Source organism: Dromaius novaehollandiae, chromosome 20, assembly GCF_036370855.1.
Source record: "Dromaius novaehollandiae isolate bDroNov1 chromosome 20, bDroNov1.hap1, whole genome shotgun sequence".
Lineage (NCBI taxonomy): Eukaryota > Metazoa > Chordata > Aves > Casuariiformes > Dromaiidae > Dromaius > Dromaius novaehollandiae.
In genome coordinates, this window is record NC_088117.1 from 3833476 (window position 1) to 3853463 (window position 19988).

The following is a 19988-nucleotide window of genomic DNA, read 5'->3' on the forward strand; positions in this document are numbered from 1 at the left end:
AAAACAAAAGCCCTGAGAAGACACAACTCTGGTGATGGAAGCATTTACCTGCAAACTGGAGTTTTGGCTGAAAGTCCTTGCTCTTCAAAAAGAGAATTAATCTCACTCTCTCACTAGCAGGGGAACGACCTACCCACTAGGCTCTTGCCTGCTCTGAGCTGGGGGTCTGTCATGCTTTGCCTGCTGGAACCTCTCACTTCGCATCACTAATTATTCACTGGAGCAGGGATGCTACAAACTCACTACTCTCTATCTCACTGGCTAGGGCACTCAGCTGGGTTATAGAGCCAGTCTCGCTCTGTTGCAATAAATATTGCTTTGTTTATACACGATGGAATGATGCCAACTGAAAAGATGCTGAGAGAGTGGCCTTGAATAGCCCAGAGCCTGCTGGTGTGACCCGCAGATGTGGGAGGGTGAGCTTCACACCTGAGCTGTGAATGGCTTCACAGGTGGTTGCATTGGTCACTGTGCTCTTGTCTTTCCAGGCTGAGGCCTGCCTATCCTCTTCCTATCTCCCTCCTCATTTCTCTGTTTTTCATGTGAAGCTTCAGTAGATCTTGTATTTGTCCCAGTCTGACAGAGATGATAACAGAAACACTTGCAGGACAGGAAATCTATTTCCTGCCACCTCTTGGGCACACTCTGAAGATACCAGAGGTTTCTCCAGGAGGATTGTCTGTATGTCATTGTAAGGCTCCAAGTGCTTGGTTCCCCTGGATGGTTTTGATGTGAAAGCAGAACACAGCTGGTTTCTCATTTATTCAGCATGACAGCTCTTTCACTTGGCTAGTGGATTTAATGCTTTATCCCAATCACAGGCACTCTGTGCAGTCATATATGAGCTGTTCATATTAACCTTTGTTTGAACAAAGCCTTATACACCCGAACCTATCAAGGCTGTCACATCCAAAGGCCAAGGAAAGACACTAGGACATGGACTAGGAATAGTAATGACTTTCCAGACTCAGAAGTTATTTCTGATTTGAAACATATTGATTAAATGTGTGTTTGGCCCAATATCAAGCTTTCCTGTGCGCACAGCAAACAACTTGCCTGCACAGCTCTGGCTGCTGCCCAAATTCTCCACCTTCCTTCTAAGCATGCACACTAACACTTGTTATTGCCTGCTTTTCCCCTCTTGAACCCAAACAAGGACAAAGCTGTCTGTCCAAAGGGGGCTGCAGGATGCTCTGGATGCCCTCCCCTGGGGCTGTCAGCAGGATTCCTGGGCTGTCAGCAGAGCCACATCGATGCTGCTTTGGGCACATCACTCACGTCCTTACCCTCCAGCTCCTTCCCTCACCAGCATGCATGCAAGTCCTTTCTTCAGCAGAAGCTACCACTACCTAATGGGGCATCAATTTTATTTCTCAATTCATCCTTGTTATTGCCCTTATCCTTAGGCTAAATTAGTATAAATTTAGGCTTTAGAAAGGAGACACTTTCTAACCCCTCCTGCCTTCCTACCTACTCACTCTCAACCCTCCTGATGATATTTTTCCTTTTTAATAAATACCCAAGCCTATCTGTGATCCTTCCTGCTTCCCTGGAAGCTGGAAAGAACTTCTTTGACCCACTCCCTAAGAGCTCAGTGTAGTCCTAGCTTTGGGAAGAGCATATTCTATAATACGTTGAGTACCTGGACCCTGTTTCTTTAAAGCTGGGAGTGGTAGTCACAAGGCACCTGACCTAGATTGATCAAATGGGTGGTAGCAGAGCATATATAGGACTTCCAGGAAAGTAGGAAGCAATGATGGGGAGTGCATGTGGGTGAGGATATTTTTGTGTTAGAATAGCTATTCTGAGAGATGCACTGGTACCTCTGTGTGGAAGTGGGGATGGAAGTAAGGGCTAGGAGATCTTGTTTTGCAAAGGTTTTGTATGCTTATTGAACTAAAAGGTGTGTGGGATTCAAGAACAGGTTGATTAGGTTACTGGAGAGCTCCTGTGTGCATAAGGGAAATTAGAGGAGCAGTAAGGTGTCTCACTTTCTCTTGAAATCCTGTTTGACTTTTTCTGACCTATCTTGCCCTTCTGTGGAGGTTCTGGGGTGTCCCTGTTTTCTGTAGTGGTTTGGAGTTCTGGGATTTTTCTAGCTCTTGCTGTGGGGAGCTGCTGGAAGGAGTTGTAGGACTTCTGGTGCGTTAAGGGTCTGATGGCTTTTCCTTGTTCCTGTTTATATGTGAGTAAAAAGCCCTGAGGTGGGTGGTTGGAGTTTCTCAGTCTGTTGCTGATGGCTTCTGAGTCTTCTGAACAGTGTCAGTGAAAGTCTGTGGAGGGGCAGAGAGCTTGGAGGTGCTGCAGTCTGCAGAAATGGCTCTGGCTCCTCAGCTGGAGGAGAAGCTAGGGTTTTTTTCCTCCTTCAGCAAAAGGCCTACAGTGTAAGCTCAACAGGTACTGGCTCTGTTTTGCTGTCTGGCCACTATGTGTTTGTGTGTGTGTATGTGTGTAACCTATAGCTGGAGAGTTTTCTTGCTTGGCCATGGGGGGAATGGGAGGGGAGCTGAGGTGTGTGTGTGGGGTGAAGCTGAGAAAGGTGGAGGGTACTAGAGATGAGGTAAGGTGGAATTTGAAGGATATGGGATAGTTGTGATCACTGTGGTGCACATAGGGATGTGGGTTGCTACTTTGTAGGAAATAAACTACTTAATTCTGCTACCAATGAAAAAGCTTGCCCAGATGTAGTCATATCCAGCAGTTTAGAGGTATTTTCAGTGATTCGAGCTTTATGGCTGAGCTGGGTGTACATCAGTGTGCTAAGTGCATGACCCTCTTCTACATGCGAAAACCTGGCCTTCTGTAGCAAACACCAAGTGTAAAGCGTGGATCTATGTGCCTGTGCTGGGTTGTATAGTTGAGCAAGAGTTTTCATGCTTGTAAAACAAATGCTTGTGTCAAAATTGCTCCTTTCTTTGTTCTGTGGCTGCAGGACTTGACATTCATGTTCTTTTTGCATAACAACATGAATAGCTAAAATCACCTTCTGTCATTAGTAGAACTGTAAAATGCAGAACGCAAACAGTTGTGCACTAAATAGGAACTCGGCTTTTTGCTTATAATGGTTGAAATGCCAGAGCCACTGGGACAATGATTTCTGATCTGCTAATTTGAGAATTTGCTTCCCTTTGGGTTGGACTGCCTTAATTCCATTGACTTCAGTAGAAATCATGGATCTAAGGCACATTTGGAAACTGGATATAGGTACCAAAGCTAATTAAGATGTTCTTGAAATTCATGTATATTGCTTTCACCTCTTACTTTGTTCCCATTTCTTGTCCTTATCTATCTTCCAACAGTGAATGCCTGCATTTGTCACTGAACTTGTGTTTAGTGAGATTTTAGAGACTGAGCTTAGTCTCCTTCCTAGTAAGTTGAGGACATGAAGCTGTGATCCTATAATGTCTTATGAGCCCTGTGGGCTTGATACCCAAACCTTACTGCTTCCATTGTTGAAGGGGGGGGAGGGGAATCTTTCCCTGAGTTGGGGTCAGATATAACAATGAATAAAAAAAAAATGATAGAGCAACTATGGAAGCTGGGAACATGGAGGAGAGTGAAGGAAGAACTGTTGGAATAAATAGACAAATCATTTTTTGCTGATGTTTGTGAGCTTTCTTGGCTGACTGTGATGCTCCAAGATACCTCTTGTTTCTGTTTCCTGAATGAATTCTGAAACAAATATTTTTCCATGTCAATAACTTCAGAAATATATGATTCCAAGTTTAAATATTTTTGGAGCAAAATTTCAGTCTTAAAATCCCCTCTAGAATCTTGAGTAATGGTGAAAAGTGTGGAGTGAAACCATCAGAATAAAGACAAACAGAATTTCAAATATGAAAAGCCAAAGAAAATCCTGGACTTCTTTGTGCTTAGTTCTAATAAACTTAAACCTGTGGATTTCACCTCTGTCCAGAAAGCTGAAAAGAATGTGAAGTCTGTGCACGTAGTTGTTTGTATGAGACTTGATGCCAAAGCAGAAGTATAGACATCTCTGACACCTTGGATTTTTATTCTTTCAGGACGACACTGAACCGTACTTTATTGGAATATTTTGTTTTGAAGCTGGTATAAAAATCATCGCTCTAGGGTTTGTTTTTCACAAAGGCTCTTATCTCCGAAATGGCTGGAACGTGATGGATTTTGTTGTGGTCCTCACAGGGTAAGTGGCTTACTTTTGCCCTAAGTTTAAGGGGGATTCTTGCTTTGCTTTGTATTGGTTTTTTTAACTATGGGCTGGAGTGGGAGTGATTCCGGTGAAATAGTACTCTAAAACTGTTCGTTTCTGACTTGATTGTCTTTGAATAATGGCTATTGTGCTGAATGAGTCACTTTTAAAGCATTGTTTGAACTAACTAAAAAGGTTTTGAGGATATTTATTTGTATATATGCTGTCATGTATCTCACCCTGATGATCACTGATGTTCCTTGGGGCTTGCAGGTTCTAATTACCAATAGGTATTTGAACCTGATTTAAAACAAATTATCTTCTGACATTAGTGACTTAAATCAACATGGAGAGAGCGATGACAGATTAAATGTGTTCTATTTTTAAGTTATGGTAACCCTGAAATTGGTGAAGCTTCTGCAGGAATGAGTTTGGCCTATTATAAAATAACTTTGTAGAAAACAATTCAAAGAAGGTGCATGTCTCACAAGGATATAACTGAAAATATTATTTGTGCATTTTGTGTCCTGGTTGAAATATTAATATTAGGTTGTTTCTTGGAAGTGTTTGTATTTTTTTATGCCATACCTTGCAACAATTTGTGTTGCAACAAATTCATATTTATGTAATTTAAAGCTAGCCAGTAATGAACATATAAGCACATTAAGTAACTCTTACCATGTATAAATTGTGCTTTTAAGCTCCAAAGTAAATGCTAAAGTTTCCAAAGGTCTGCTTGAGCTCCTGCTCTTACAGCCCTCATCTTGCAGTCATTTTAGTAAGATTCCTCACCCCCCCCCCCCCCCCCGCCCGCCCCCGACTCTAGTCTGGCTCTTGTTGCTAATGCACCCTCATTGCATACACCTTCTCTACTACTGTGTGTGATGAATATCTACTCTTTGGTGTTAGTGGTGTGGAGTAGATGCTGTTAGGAAAATGCCTGCATACATATACAAATACATTAATTAGATGCATTATCACTGTAATTCTATTTGCATTCAGTGTGCCATATGATATGGCAATTGAGACCAAAGGGAATTCTTTACATATTGAGAGGAAAATATATATATATGCAAGGTTTGATTCTCCTGCTGCTGGAGCTGGGTATTTAATCAATAAAAATTTCAGTGGAGCCACAAGGAGAATCAGATTTACATACTTGGAAACATAGAGGATACCAGAATGAGAGGAGAATTAGCACAGATGCTACAATTATTTTTACTGATGGTATGTTCTGATTCCTAGTTTGCACTATGCCCGTGTGTGTGTGTGTTTTTAAGTCCTTTTCAGAAACAGGGCCTAGGCACATGGTTTAATTTATCCTTCAGCAAGATGTTCAAGTGCATGTTTCAATCCAGCTGACTCCAGTGGCTATGTGTGTTTAAAGTCAAGCTTATATACAAGAGCTTTTCTGAATTGCAGCCATACTGCTATTTCTTCAGGCATGTTTCAGATCTGGGTTTTAGTTTTTTGGTAAACATAGACCAAGAATCAGAATACATATATCTTAAGAACTGTCTAACTGTGACTGAGGCTTTCCAAGTTTTGCAACAGTATCAGAAAGGCTTCATATGTGTGCCATGCTTATGGAATCATAAATGAATATGTAATGCTATAGGCGTGACATGGACAGCTTCCTGGTGCCAGTTCTTGTGCAAGTGCTGTTTGCAGTGCTGTTTGATCTCTGAGCATAATTGCAGAATATCAGCTTGATTAGACAGCTGTAATAAGGAACCCTGTTGCCATCTGCAAACATGCGTATTCCTTTGAAGTACAATCCTGTTAACGTCAAAGCTTCTGGTTTCCAATGGTGATACTAGCTGGGTTGTATTGAAATTGTCTTGTACATGGGCTTCCCACCAGGCAGACAATGAGGGAAAGGTGAAGTGTAAACAGAGTGACATCAAGTCCAAGAGTCATCTCCAGTGGGGAAACCCACATCCCTCTAATCCTGCAATTCGTGGGCTGAATTTAGCAAAGCTCTTGAGCTCCTGCCTAACCTTGGGTGTCTGAGGGGGTCTCACTGAGAACAGTGTTACTTATGTGCTTGTTGAGATACTCTCCTGAATCTGGGGCTGTTCTTGCAGACCCAGTAAGGAGGTGGAGGGACCTATGGTGGAGAAATAACACTGAAAGATCTACAGCTTCACACAGGGGGTGAAATCAGTGTTTTCTCTGTAGCTTGTTGTGTTTTACTTTGAATTTCCTAGATAGCTAATGTTCTTAGCTTGCTCTCATGTTGCCATTGCTCTGTGCTAGGATGCAAGAACTCCTTTTCCTCAGGCTTTCTTTGCTGTCCAGAAATCCTTTCATCCACCCATTGTCTTCTCCAGCCCTGCTAACCTGTTCTCAAGGGGAAGCCTGAGCAAGGCATTTTATTGGAGGCAGATATCAACCTGGTGTTTCAGCAGCAACACTTTAGAGGCAGGTTGCTGAGGAAGAATATTTACTAATAACAAACCTGTCTGTTTCTCCAGGGAGGTTCTGCAAGGTGGTGACAGAAACAGAACTTTAATTTTCCTTCCTGTGGAAGGTGATATCAGATCTGTTTGTTTCAAACAATGATCAAGACAGGTTCTGTAATGTACCAAAATATTAAAAAGACAGCACTAAACTTGTATGTAATGTATTCTTATGGATAGGCAGGATATCAGTTTTTGAAATACCATTTTACTACTCAATATCAAAAGCTTTCCTTTGCCATATGTGCAAGATCCCTATTAGAAAATGTTACTTAATGTTTCACAGACAGTGACTAGTTCCCAAACTCGGTTTCAAACTGGTCTTCAGTATTATAGATGGATTTTGATTTCTCAAGTTTTCCACTTAGGCATTTTCATGGTCTTTTCTGATTTTCACGATAACATGTGTAGGGTTGTATGCCTGCTAATCCTGTTGAGTGTGTATTTTTATTAAGAAAGATGGCAAATGTCAGAAAATCTGATCTCCCTTGCAAATTTAGCTAAAAACCAAAAAAGCAGAGTAGCTCTGCTCTCATTAACTCTTTCCATAGGAAGAAGGCTAGTCAGTGTCTGTGTTTTGGAGGAGGTTGTGGGGGAAGGCTCTGCATTTATTGAACCTACCCCATGGGAATATTAAAGTGATCATGAGGTAACCCTTCCCACCTCTGCTTTTTTGACCTTCTCTTTTCCTCAGCCAAAGCCTGCTTACTGGTATTATTGATAAATATATATATATGTTTTCATAAGCCTGCAGTGATAGACATTGTCTGTCAAAATCAGATGCTAGAACTTGTTAATCAGAAAATAAATCAGAGTTCTGTTACATGCAGCCAGGATCAATATCCTATTGAGCTAAGCTGAAGGCTAATACATTGTGGCCCAAAATGGCTTAGTGTGTTCCAGAAAGCACTCCCTCAGTTTCTTACCACAGCAATGCCACAGTGTCTTTCTCATTTACTTTCAGGGAAGCCTGCTGATTTGCTCTTAATAAAGGCCTGGGAAAATAATAGATTTCTACTCTCTGGAAGATTTTCTTTCCTCTGTATTTTTAGCTATTTCTTGTAAACTCCAGTTGTAGATGAGTATTGAGGAAAGCTGTCCTGCTGGGATGTGCCAATTGCTATTGTGGGAAAAGGTATATTTTATAGCTCCTGTTCACTTTACTTTCTCTTTTTTTATGGGCTTATATCTGCTGCAGTGATGACATCCCCCATTAGCAGCTCTATATTGCACAGAAATGGAACTGTCCAAGTGGTCTGGGACTATATGGTCTCAATGTATTTTTCCCAAGGCAAGAGCAGGAGGCTTTTTATTCTGTCTCTATTCCTGCAAGCTGTCTTAGGATGGAAACCTCAGAAAACTACATTGTTCTGGGGAACAGAGTCCTCCCCACATCCAGCCCCCTCATTTATATGGCAACGGATGCAGTTATGACCCTTGATTCAGGACTACTAGGATTTGGATGTGTTACATGCACCACTGGATTCAGAGATTTATTTTTGTATCCAAAGCCTGGGATACAACAGCCCCAAACTGCTACTGCATTAAACCACAAGTGTTCTTTCTGGCTGGAGCTGGTATAAGATAGTGACTGCTAAGGGGAAGAATTGAGAACAAGGCATGTATAAAATGGTCCTTACCTTTCCACTTACCAAAATTCAGAGGTCTAGGGACTTTGTGAGAAAGATGTCTGGCTTTTAAATTTGGTGATCCATGGGGACTATCTTTCTTGTCTGTTTTTTTGGACCCTGTATTTATACATACATACATATATATATATTATATATAAATGCATATATGCATTTATTATATACTTTTGGCTCCATCACATCTTGGGCAATGGGTTCCATGACTTAATTACGCATCACAAGCCACAAGAGAAGGTGCTGCATATCCCTTCTTTCCCCACTAGCTGCCTGAGACTTCTACTCGTTCCCTCTAGATCTTGCTTAGTGAGACTTAGGGAATAATCCTTTTCTTTTCTGCATGCTTATAGTTTTAGAAGTCTCTAGCATTCTCCTGGCAGAGTCCTAGGCTGCCCAGCTTCCCTTGACACGAGAGCTAGTCTATACACCATTGACCTGTGGTGGTGATGTTCTGGGCCCTTCCTAGTTTTATTATATCCTTTTGGAGATGGTGACTGCAATCATATGCAGTGTTTGTCCAGCACTGAAAATTGCCAATGGTGTATAAATAAATGGAGCGCTTGAGACTCATGCTCTGCCCTTTATGTGCAGAGTTAATTTTTGGCTTTAAATCAGCCTGGATTGGATGTGCTAAGGGTCCTGGTGGTGTCTTGAGCCAGCTGGAACAGCTGCCTGGATCCCTGGGTGGGACTGGCAAAGACAGTGTGTGCCAGGCCTGGAATAGCCAAATGGTGTGCACAAAATATCTGTGCTGTTACTGATGTATCGATCTCAGGAACAAATCACAAAAGCTAGAACTATCTTGACTGAGAAATATGTTCCTAGGCTTATTGGTGATGTTAATATCCTAGAAGGTAACCTTTTTAGTAGAATAATAAGGACCTATTCATCCTTGATGTTAGCTTTGCTGGTTACCAGGATCATCTTAATATGTAGGCAGTCTGAGATGCTATTCCTGGAGCTGTATATGAGAAGCAGCAGCCTTGGTTGCAGTGATGACTGTCGAAGGGGGAGGTATATGAGCTATCGAGCCTAATCCGCACAGTGGGCTACGGAGTTCTGATCCTTCAGCTCGAGGTGGATGTACCTCCTAGACAGGGTGTGGGGTGTGATGTGACAAAAGTATTTGAGAAGTGAATGTCTGTGAGGGCTGGGACTCTTAAAGCTGTCAAATATACATGGATGCCTGTAGTATCTAACACTTTCCTCCACACACACATTTCCATGCATTCACAAGGCTTTAGACTAGCATGTCTGATTTACAGGATCCTACATGACTGGGGCTTGAGTATTCCCCAGAAGAGTCTATTCTTCCCCCTAGTAACTGCAGAATAAATAATTTGAAAACCTGAACAAAAATAGTTGGGATGCACTTCAGTACTGCTTTTGACAGTATGCTCACTGCTTTGCTTCTAAAGCTCTACATTTAGACAGCTAGGGAATAAAGGAATTAGGAGCAGGGAAATGCAGACTTCTCTCTGCTTTTCTTGCATGGAACTTCTTGCCCCTCTGCTAGAAAGCAAAACTGAGAGGCAAGAAGAACTGGGGAAATGGATACTTTAAGAGGAACAAGCTTCATCTTGGTAAGTTATCACAAGGGAAACAAGCCTCTCTGTATGGTTATACAGTATGGAGGGTGATGGACTAAGGCTGATTGCTATTAGCATTGTGCATGAGTCATGCTAAGAGCAAAGGCTCTACAGACCTTAATGGAGCTGATTCCTGTTTTCAGTTTCATATGTACCAGTGATGGACGGATACTTGCTGGTACAGAAAAGCTAAGGGTACCTTCTGAAGTTAAACTTAAAAAAAAAAAAAAAAAAAAAAAAAAAAAAGGGGGGGGGGTGAGGTAAAGGTAATTTACCTGAATGCAAGGTGTGAACTGGAGTTCAGGTCTGTCTGTGTCTGGGAGCAGTAATGAAGGAAGACTAAACCCCTTTCTTAAGGCAGAGAAGACTGGTAACTGGAAGGGAAGAGGTCATCTGAGGACTTGGTTTGAACAGGCTAAATAAGTTTGAGGTTCTCCTATTGTCTATCACTTGACCATCTGGGATCTTGAAAAACTAAAGGCATCCTATGGAGCTGAAGAGGCAGTCCTCTTCAGAGGAGAAGACAACACTGGACAGGGAGGCAGGATTTGTGGGCTCTAACTCCACCTTGACAAACATCTGTTTCCTTCTATGTTCCAATTGCAACTAGCTTGCCCAGTGGGGCACCAGGTTCCTCAAGAGTGATGTTTGCTTTCTCTCTGGGCCTGTCTCACACCTAGCAAAAGGGTCCCAGGGTCTGTTGGGGTGTTAATTAGTGCTCATCTCCTCCATCACTTACAGTGGCTTTTGTGCATTGAATTTTGGTGTGGGTGGGTAGAGGCTGGTTGAGTTAAGCAAGTGGGTGTGCAACTGGCTGGTTGGTAAATCAGGAGGAGACTTCTCTGAGCAGAGGACTCAGGGCTATACTTAGGAGGGCTGCAGGTGGACCCTGATCCTTAGGGGAGAACCTGCAGGTAGGGCTGACCATTCCCTGGCAGAAGACATCAGACTCAAAGCACAGCCTTCCTCCCTTCTGCTCTTCCTGTTGTGACAAACTGAGCATTTCAGGTCAGAGTATTTCTCAAGGGCAAATAGATAATGAGACTGATGTGCTGCTTTCTTTGCTAGAAGTGACTGCAAGGTATTGAACACCTGGAATGTGAATTGATAAATGAGTGGTATGACACAACAACAAGCCAGAAAGATGAGGCACCAACAAACAGCTCCTCTCTAAAGAGAGGAAATAGAAGCGCTTTTCAGATTTCCATCTTGTCCTGATTTCACATTTTGTGCCTGTTAATGCTTCTCTGAAGCTTTTTGCCCAGAAAGGGGAGTGTCAGCCCTTGACACCTTCACCATGGTGTAATTAGAGGGTGTTTCCATCTTGTGCACAGGCCCTGAAGTTGGGCTGCCTGTAAAATAGGAATTGCCACAGGAAATGAAAGGGAGGATCATGATCAGAACTTCATCAAAGCCAAGCAAGACTGGTAATCCAGACAAAGATTTTGATTTCTCATGGCCCTTGGAGAGGCTTGTGGCAGAGACATGTTGGCTTTTGAATGATCAGCTGTACAATGCAAAGACAATGGTGGATATTCCAAAGTGTGGAGAAGACCTTGGACCTTGTGGTTTGCTACTAAGGTCCAATCCTGCCCTGGCAATCATGTACTATGGGCATCTGCTTAGCTGCTTGCTTTTCTCTAGAGGTAAAAAACATTGCAATTGTAACTGATGTTATAGTTGTGTATGAATGCTAGGAATTCAGTGGAAAAAGTGGAGCTCTGAAGTGCTCTAACATTCATTCTCTTAATGCTTTCCAATTAAAAAAAGAAAAACCAAAAAGCCTCCAAGCCCTCTGTGTGGTGTTGAGTGCTGTCTCATGGTTAGATCTGAGGAGGAGTATGCAGGATTTCTCAAGCTCCCATTTTTAAAATGCTGCTTCTGATGCTGTGTCCCAGCTTCCAAGTGCCCAGCTTTTGAGGGTAAAATGCCTGCTCATCTGAGGTGAAAAGAACCTGACTGTGATTGCTGAAATGTATGAGGATATGGAAAATCAGCGCTGGTAACTGTACTCTAATCCTGAGTACTAGGGATAACAGCCTCACATTCACACATGCATCCTTGGGTCCACCACTGTCCCCAAGGTTTTTGGGTGCTTTGGGACTATTGTTTTCCTCAGGGCTCTCTGCAAGGGTCAGGGAAGCTCAGTGGAGTCAGAAGACTGGTTTTCCATGGTGTTCCTGCTGAACTGCTACCAAGATGTGTGAGATGGCCTGGCTGGGAGAGGGCCGTAGTGCTCACTTGCTAGAATCTGGAACCAGGAGAATGGGTTGCTTCAGGTCTCTATAAATAATCCAAGCTCTAAGGTCAGCTGTTGGCACTTGAGTAGTTCAGCAGATGCTCTTTGACATCCAGGATATGCTCTTCACCTAACTTCAGCCATCTTGGATCTGCTCTGTGCCTGAGGCTATGGTTGAGCTGCTTACAGCTGGGATCAAGTGAAAGGCCTACTTTGTGAGCTTGGTAACCTGGGGACTGGAGAATGAGCTGGACAGGGCATATACTGCGTGAACCCCTTGTTGCATGGGAAGGCCATTTTCACCTTGTGGAGAAGCCTGGCAACTTGGGCTGAGAAATAAGTCCTGCTTTCTACTTGTGGCATGTGTCAAACTTGTGCTACAGGCTAGAGTGTCTGAAAAGCTATCTAATCCTTGAAGGAGCATGGCCACCTAGACAGTGCCCTGTAAAGTAAAAATAAGAAATCTTTGTTTCCTGAGATGGTCAGCATTAGCTAATGCTATGGATGGCAATGAATATCAGGCTTTGTCCTACTCCACTCCATTTTCCTATATGCAGGTAGTCAGGCAAATGACCTCCCATTATTTTTTTTGGTAATAAATTTTCTGTGAGTCTACAAACCAGCAAACACTTGTGCAGGAATAAGGGTTTATGAGCATGTTTTTTGGCCCTTGGGGTGAAGTAGAGGTCAAGCAGGGAAGGACAGAAATGAGATGCTTAGACAAAGGCTTTCAGCTACAGAACGTTCCTGTGCTGAAGAGCTCTCAAACTAAACTGAATATCAAAATGCTTGGAGGTAGCCCAGTTCTAGTTCAGAGAACTCAGAGTTCGAAAGTACTGAACTAGGAGCTCTCAGCTCAACTTCCAGTTAAAAAAAAGGGGGGGGGGGTTAAGTGACATAAGAAACTGTCTTTTGGCTCCGTTCGTCTCAAACATCCCAAACCGACACCCTTGAATAAAGCGTTGCTTAGGTTTGGGAGCTTAGGAAGAAGGCTGTGAAAATGATTAAAGGGTTGAAGAAGCATCCATTTAAGGAGAAATGAAAAGGCTGAGAGACTTAAAATTATAAGGAAAGTCTCATAAGGGTGAGACAGCTTATTTCAAAAAAAAAAAAAAAAAAAAAAAGAGGGAATTGTGCATCCCTATCTATTTTGGCAAGATTCAAAAAGAACCAGCAAAGAAATTGAAGTTTTAGAACTCCTTTACTAATGGAAATGTAATTAACTCATGGAAGTTGCTGTCACAAGAATTCGCTTAAGCTAAGATGGTTTGTTTTGGATCTATAGACACATAGATATTCACTGGAGGAAATGGATTTTTTGAAGAAAGATGATTAGGCCCTTTTGCTTCCTGATGCTCCCTGAAAGAAGTTAGGTGGAAATTTGAACAGGCTGCTTCATAACTGTCCTTTACATTATCTTGTAACTTCTCCTGAACCATGCTGGAGATGTGATTCTGGAGCAGCAGTCCAGTCTATTACAGCATGACCTGTAAAATGCAACTATATATGTCAAGGGCTAAACTTTGTCTTTTTATACATGAAACAATAGCAATAGAGGTAGTGGTATTCTATCACTTCATGTCTGATTTAAAGATCAAACATCTTTTTGCAAGTTGTGCTAGAGCTTAGAGAGGAACTTTAATATTCTAGTGCTGCTTTAAGTGTCTGCAAAACCTGTAGTCTTAAGCTTTGAGAAAAGACTTCTGTTTGAAAATTGTCACTCACGTAAAATTAATCTGAGATGGTTTCTAATAAAGTAGATGCCACTCTGGTAAAGGTGCTTTGGCTCCATAGAGAAGAATGATCTGGCACCACTAGGCTAGGCACATAAGAGTTACTGTCCTTTCTGTGGTGGAGCATTGCCTTTATCTCGCTTTGGGAGGAGAGGATTCTCCTTGGCTGCTGTCTCAGACCATTTTCCTGGATTTGGAAAATGGAAGCAGATTCTGGCAGGTGAAATCACCTCGTCAGAAGGTGGCTCTGCCCTGAATGAGACCTCAGTCAGACCCAGCATATTCAGTTGTCCAAAGTCCGGCACAAAAGCTTTCATGCTGGGTGAGAGTGTTACCAAACCTTGCCCTTGGTGCCAAGACAAATCTGTGCTGCTTTTCTGGTCTCTGACATGGGGTGAAGGGTGCTGGCCAAAGGCTGTGTAAAGCTGTAACAAATCATTTCAGCATTGCAATGAAATAAATGCTATTGGCTGGTGCATTCAGTAGGTGGTTAACCTCTCTCTTGATGGTCGTCAGTAGAAGTTCTGGGAAGTGATGCAGTGAAACCCTTGAGTCTTGGCCAGATCAATATAGTTGTACTGACTTCTATGGCTATGTGTTTTGTCTCTTCATGGAGGTGATATTGAGGATAAAGACAGGAGTCTAACAAGCTGCTTAAAAATATTTTAATACAATTATCTTCAAAGGATTGTAACCATTTGCTCCAAATAAAAGATGTTGTATTGGCCTGAAAAAACTTAGCTGATAATAGCACAGCTCAGGATGTAGATGTTACCTCCACTGAGGAGCATGTGTTGAAATAAAACACTTTACCTTCCTTGTCTCCTGTTGCCAAATCCCAGCCTTGTTTACCCACTTCTTGGGCAGGGCATTTTGGCATGAAGAATTCCTGAAGTTCTGTGGTCAAATGTATTTCCTGGCCTGGCTGAGTGAATTCTAAGCTTGTTGCACAGTTTAAATTTTTTTTTTCATATAACGAATAAAATAATTAAATTAGCTATGCACAATGTAAGAGGATTTGGAAATACTAAACCTGGCTACCAGTTGTGGAAAAGACAAAACTACTCCACGATCCACTAAGTCTATTATTAAAAGAACACTGTATTTTTTTTTTCTGCCAGGTTACAACATTAAAGCTAATTGTAACAGGTATAAAATTATGGTAACCCTGACTTTCACAAGAGGTGAAAAGGACAAAGGAAGCTCAGCATGAGCCAATTTCCTTCCTTTAATTGGAAGGCATGAAAGAACATGAGACTATAGCAGCAGATAGTGCTGCCTGAGACAGATTCAGGATAATGCAGTTTCAGTTCTCTTCTCTAGCAGATAGAGCAATGGAGTGGGATCTTGGGTGTCCTGTTTTTTGCCTTAATCACTGGCTGATGAATGATTTCAGGCCATGGATTTCTTTTGTGTCCATATTTTGCATCTTTAAAAATGGAGGTAATCGTGATATCCTAATTCATGATGTACTAGTGAAAAATGCAGGCTGACAGGGTTGAAACTAAGTGAGTTTACAATGTCTCAAATGAAGTAAAAGTAAGTCTTTAAAATGAAATCTTGAAATCAAATGAGAATTTGAATAAGAAGTAAAATAGATGGTAACAGCATAATCTTCTAGAAATGCAGATGCTCACTCACTGTGAGTGGGAGAATCTTCCATGGAGCTCGGTGTTCGTGTAACATGGGGAATGTGTTAAAACGATGGCGTGCCACATGGGAAATTGCAAATGTAGGTGTCTGTCAGTTTTTAACCCAAGGAAAGATTGGACCTTTGGAGGAGGTGGCATGCATTGAGTCAAAATGTCCAGAACTGTTGTCACTAATCTGCTATGGAATAAAAAAGGAATGGCTCCACTTTTGCTGCAACAGAAGTGATGTGATTGGGTAGAGAGAGGAATGTTATCCACAGGAAGTCAGTCTGAAGAGTAACATCCTGGCTTTGAGTTGTTGGAAACACATGTAGATTTTTGAAAAGATATACCTCATGGAGCAGACAGGGAATGCATAAAAGGGAGATGTTGGATGTCCTTGCCTAGTGCCTCTTCCCCATGAGAAGGATGGAGGTTGTAGTTGTGTGCTGCAGCATGAACCTCACCAGGAGACCAGTGTTCCTGAATCTATTGACTATAACTACTTGTCAGGCTCAGCTGTCTGGGTTTCAAATGTCTGATGTGAGAAATCAGCCAATGTCTGCTTGGCATGAAGGAGCCCAGAGAACAAATGCAAGCTGGGCATGTATATTTTTTGAACCCTGGAAGACCTCTAGCTCATCAAATAGTGTTCTTGTTTGTAATCCCTCTGGAGTTGCCCTCTGGTCTTGCTTGTCTGAAGGATGAAAGAGCCTTCTCCTGTAATGGGGAACTCTGCTTTTTGTAATTACAAACTTCTAGTCTTTAGTAGTGACAGGATTGATGCTATGTGGAGTGGAATATGAGGAGCTTGACTATCCTTCTTCCCCAGTCTCTGTAATACCTCCTTTTCTGTTAGCAGGAACTGAATATCCCCCTGCATCTTTGGAAACCTTTGTTGCTAGGAAGGAGGGTTTGGGTGAGGCTTAATTTCAATCTAATAGCCCGTTAAAATCTTCACATCATTTCTTTGAGAATGCCATTAAAAATCAATTACATTAATGGGGCTCAGTTGGAGATGGTCTGAAATATGGATAGGAATGAGAAAAGTGATTTTGCAAAACTGGGCCCTTGGTTATGCAGATATGACCAGGAAGAGCAACAGAAGCAAATATCAGGTATTGTCCATAAGATACAGACCTCTGGTTTTGTCAGCTTCTGCAGAAGCTGACCTAGCTCTTCAGGAGCAAGTGGCAAGTCTCATGCCCCATGGTGTATAAACCCATCACCAGTGGGGTTAGGAGGGAATAAGCCTCTTGCCTTATTACAGATGATGCCACAACAATACAGCTGGGCTGCTTACCTAAAGCTAACCCATCATCACCGTCAGCCCCAGGAGCCAGGTCAGGCCTTGATCATCCAACTCTGACTACACAGCAAATGTCTACCACTTTAGGGATGTCTGGTACTCCTTGCTGCTGGTACTACAGTGCTGCTGTGAGCTTGCTGTGTCATCAAGTGTGACAAATGGCTGTTTCTCCACTCCTGTCCTGAGCAGAAGGACTGTCCAGTGCCTGGGCATGAGCCTGGAGCAGTGGAGATCAGCTCTGCTGCATGATGGTGAGTGCTGGTCACTTGGCTTCTCCAGGCCCCCATCTGTGAAACAGCACTGCCTGGCTGTGTAAGGGTGATGAGGGGATGAAGGCATTAGAGCATCTTTAATAATCACTCCCTTTAGTAAAGGAAGGCTGTGTGGCTTTTTGAGACATCCAGATAAGTAACGCCATCCCCAGTCTGCATGCAGTGAACAATGCATTTCCCTCTGCTTCAGACTGCAGTTCACCATCCTCTCAAATCTTGTTTTATGTACGTCTGTGATTGCTCCTATTTTCCATACTGAAAACATAAAAAATGCTTTATACACCTATTCTTCCTTTTAAAAACTGATCAGTTTTTACTGGCCAGTGGATTTTTTTGTTTAAAAACCACAAATAACTTCTGAGAGCTCAGAGGTTTTGGGGTTCTTATGAATCTTTGTGGCTCAGTACAATTTCCAGACTAGAAGTTCATCACTGTCTTGGTAAGGGGAACAGGATATGCTGGAGGCAGTTGTCCCTTCTCTCCCACTTGTGCAGCAGTGGTGATGTCAACCTGCCTTGGAAAGGAGAAAAATGGGGGTGAGGGGTGGGCTATGTAAAGAGGAAGGGTACTGCTGTGGAGCAGCATGCCTCATTTCGATAGCTTGAATCCAGTTCTCCCTCCTCATTGACAAATGCAGCTTGAGACGCTCACTGATGTATCCCTTCAGGTTCTGAAGTGAGCAAGCCCCTTCCAGCATGTGGAGCTGGTATCTCTGCAGAATGCTGCTCCAAAGGTATGAGAGGACTGAGGGAAATGATTTTTGTCCATTGCTAGGTTTTTTAAATTGCCTTAAGACAGTTTGTGGAAAAGAGGACTCTTCACCATGGAAGCAAGACTGTGATGGAGCAAGACTTGATGTCCTCACCGGTATGGTGTGTGGACAGTGCATGTGGCACAGAAAAATGGACCCCATAAGAACCTTATGAGGCTGATTGATCAGGACCCTGTAATGTGGAGGCCATTGAGAAGACAACATCCCCTGTGCTGCGGTTTAATGGGCACCCACAGTGTGCTCAGAGCTGTGCTTGAGATGGCAGAGATGCTCTTGCCTCCCAGTAACAGCCCACTTCTGACAGTGGGTGGCAAGACTTTAGACCTGCTGCTGGAACGGGGGACAGACCAGAGACAGGACTGAAGCTGGGCTTGTGGTGAGTATTCTGGGGAAACCTCTTTAGTGCCTCAGCAAACTGTTTCCCAGGTTCCTGTCTCAGTGCATGGGCTGACAAAAAGCAAAACACTTCTACCTGTTAACCTTAAAAATGGCTAGATCAAGGCAGCATGGGGTAGGAGGACCCTGAAGAGGCCGCAGTGAGTCCAGATGACGAAATCTTGCAAGAGGGACAGTATCTCTGCCAGGACAGAGTCAAAGCATTTGCATATGTCCCTGTAGGGCTCTTCCTGGTCTCCTTTGAGACTCTGGGCTCTGTCTGCAGGAATGTTTGCAGGAAGGGAGGAGTTGATTATACCATCGCTTTAGCAAAAACCCCAATGTTGCCATGTGAAAGCACTGGGGCTTCTCCCGTGAAATCCAGCTGCCTTGTTCCAGGGGCTTCCAAAAGCTGATGTGTGGGCAGCTGGGCTGCAAGTGACTGGAAGGACCTGACTGTGCAGAGTCCCATGGTGTTTGCAGCTGAGTACTGGGCAGTGTATGGGTATGCATGTGACATGCCAGGAAGGCCTGCAAAAATCTTGACCGTTGCCACTGTTTCAGGTCTGTAAGAGACTAGTGTCCACTTCTGAGCATTCATCTTTGCCAGGCATTGTGGGTCTCGCTTACCTCTACGTTCTTCTGCAGGAATGAAGGGCTCAAGCAAAAACAAAACAAAAACATTAAAACACTGCCCAAACCACTGGCAGAAATGGGAGCAGAAGCCACAGGATTGCTGTGCCCTCCTCCTTTGAAGGACTTTACCAAAATGCAGCTAAAAGATGCCATCCATCACCTTAGTTAAAGTGTCAAGGTTGGGTGACAAGTAGAAAACTGCTGACTTGATCCCTTCTACAGAGATGTCCTGTGCAAGGGCTGCAGTTGGTGTGTTTTTTGCCCTTAATATCTCAGGGCTGAAACCTAAGAAGGCACGTGAGTTCTTCTGACTCCCTCCCCTGCCTTGGCACCGCTGCCTGCTGCGTTGTGAGCCTGCAGATTAGGCAGGGCTCAGAGGGCGTTCAATGCCGCAGACCCTGGAAAGGTGACTTGGTAGATAGGACTACTGAAATCCTCAAGCTTTGCTTTTGCAATCTGAGGCTGGGTATCTGCAGTGTGTCTTTCAGGAGACACAAACAGGTGTCTGCTAAGCTTGGGCGTTAGGTAGCTGGTGTCTGCAGTGTGCAGAGCTGAGCTGCAGTCTGCTGGATGCAGATCTTCCCAGCTTGTGCCTTGATTAAAATGAAGTCATCGGTGCAAAACCCACCTCTTGCCACTCCCCACCTCATCTATCCCCAAGCCTGGTTCGTGGGTGAGAAGGATTGCTAAATCTGTGAGCAATAACGAATGTAACCTTGTAGCAGAGAAATGAATTTGACTGGAAAGGGTGTTGCTTGAAACTAGCTTGACAGACTAGAAATGCAGCTGTCTTGGAAAAGAGCTGTTTCAGGCAAATAACTGGGAGTCAGGTATTTCTTTAGCCTGCCTCTTGCTGTTTTTCTCCCTGGTACTGGGGCTGTAACTCCAGGAACAGGGGATACACTTGAGAGAGCCTCCCAGACATGGATGAAAGTAATTAAACCTCTTAGCTTTTTTCTTTTCAGACTTATTTTGGTTTTTCAAATGTAGATTTGGGATGGAGACAAAAGGTACAAACTGAATTCTGATATCCTGTTCCTGCTTTGGGCAGGGAAATGAAAGGGTAATGGGGAGAAGAGACTATTCAGAGGGCTCCAGTGCTGCTCCTGAAGCAAGGAGACATGATTGTTTGCTGCCAGGTGCAGCCTTTCTTACA

The 19988-nt window shown here is 43.2% G+C and overlaps 1 protein-coding gene across 5 annotated transcripts in view; it reads left to right on the forward strand.

Moving 5' to 3' along the window:
- The window catches only part of CACNA1B (calcium voltage-gated channel subunit alpha1 B), a 320424-nt gene that overhangs the window by 5738 nt on the left and 294698 nt on the right, over positions 1-19988 (forward strand). For all 5 annotated transcript variants that reach the window (XM_064523641.1, XM_064523637.1, XM_064523638.1 and 2 more), the window contains one exon: positions 4023-4162. In XM_064523641.1, coding sequence (XP_064379711.1) covers positions 4023-4162 — 140 coding nt within the window. The remainder of the gene's footprint in view (positions 1-4022; positions 4163-19988) is intronic.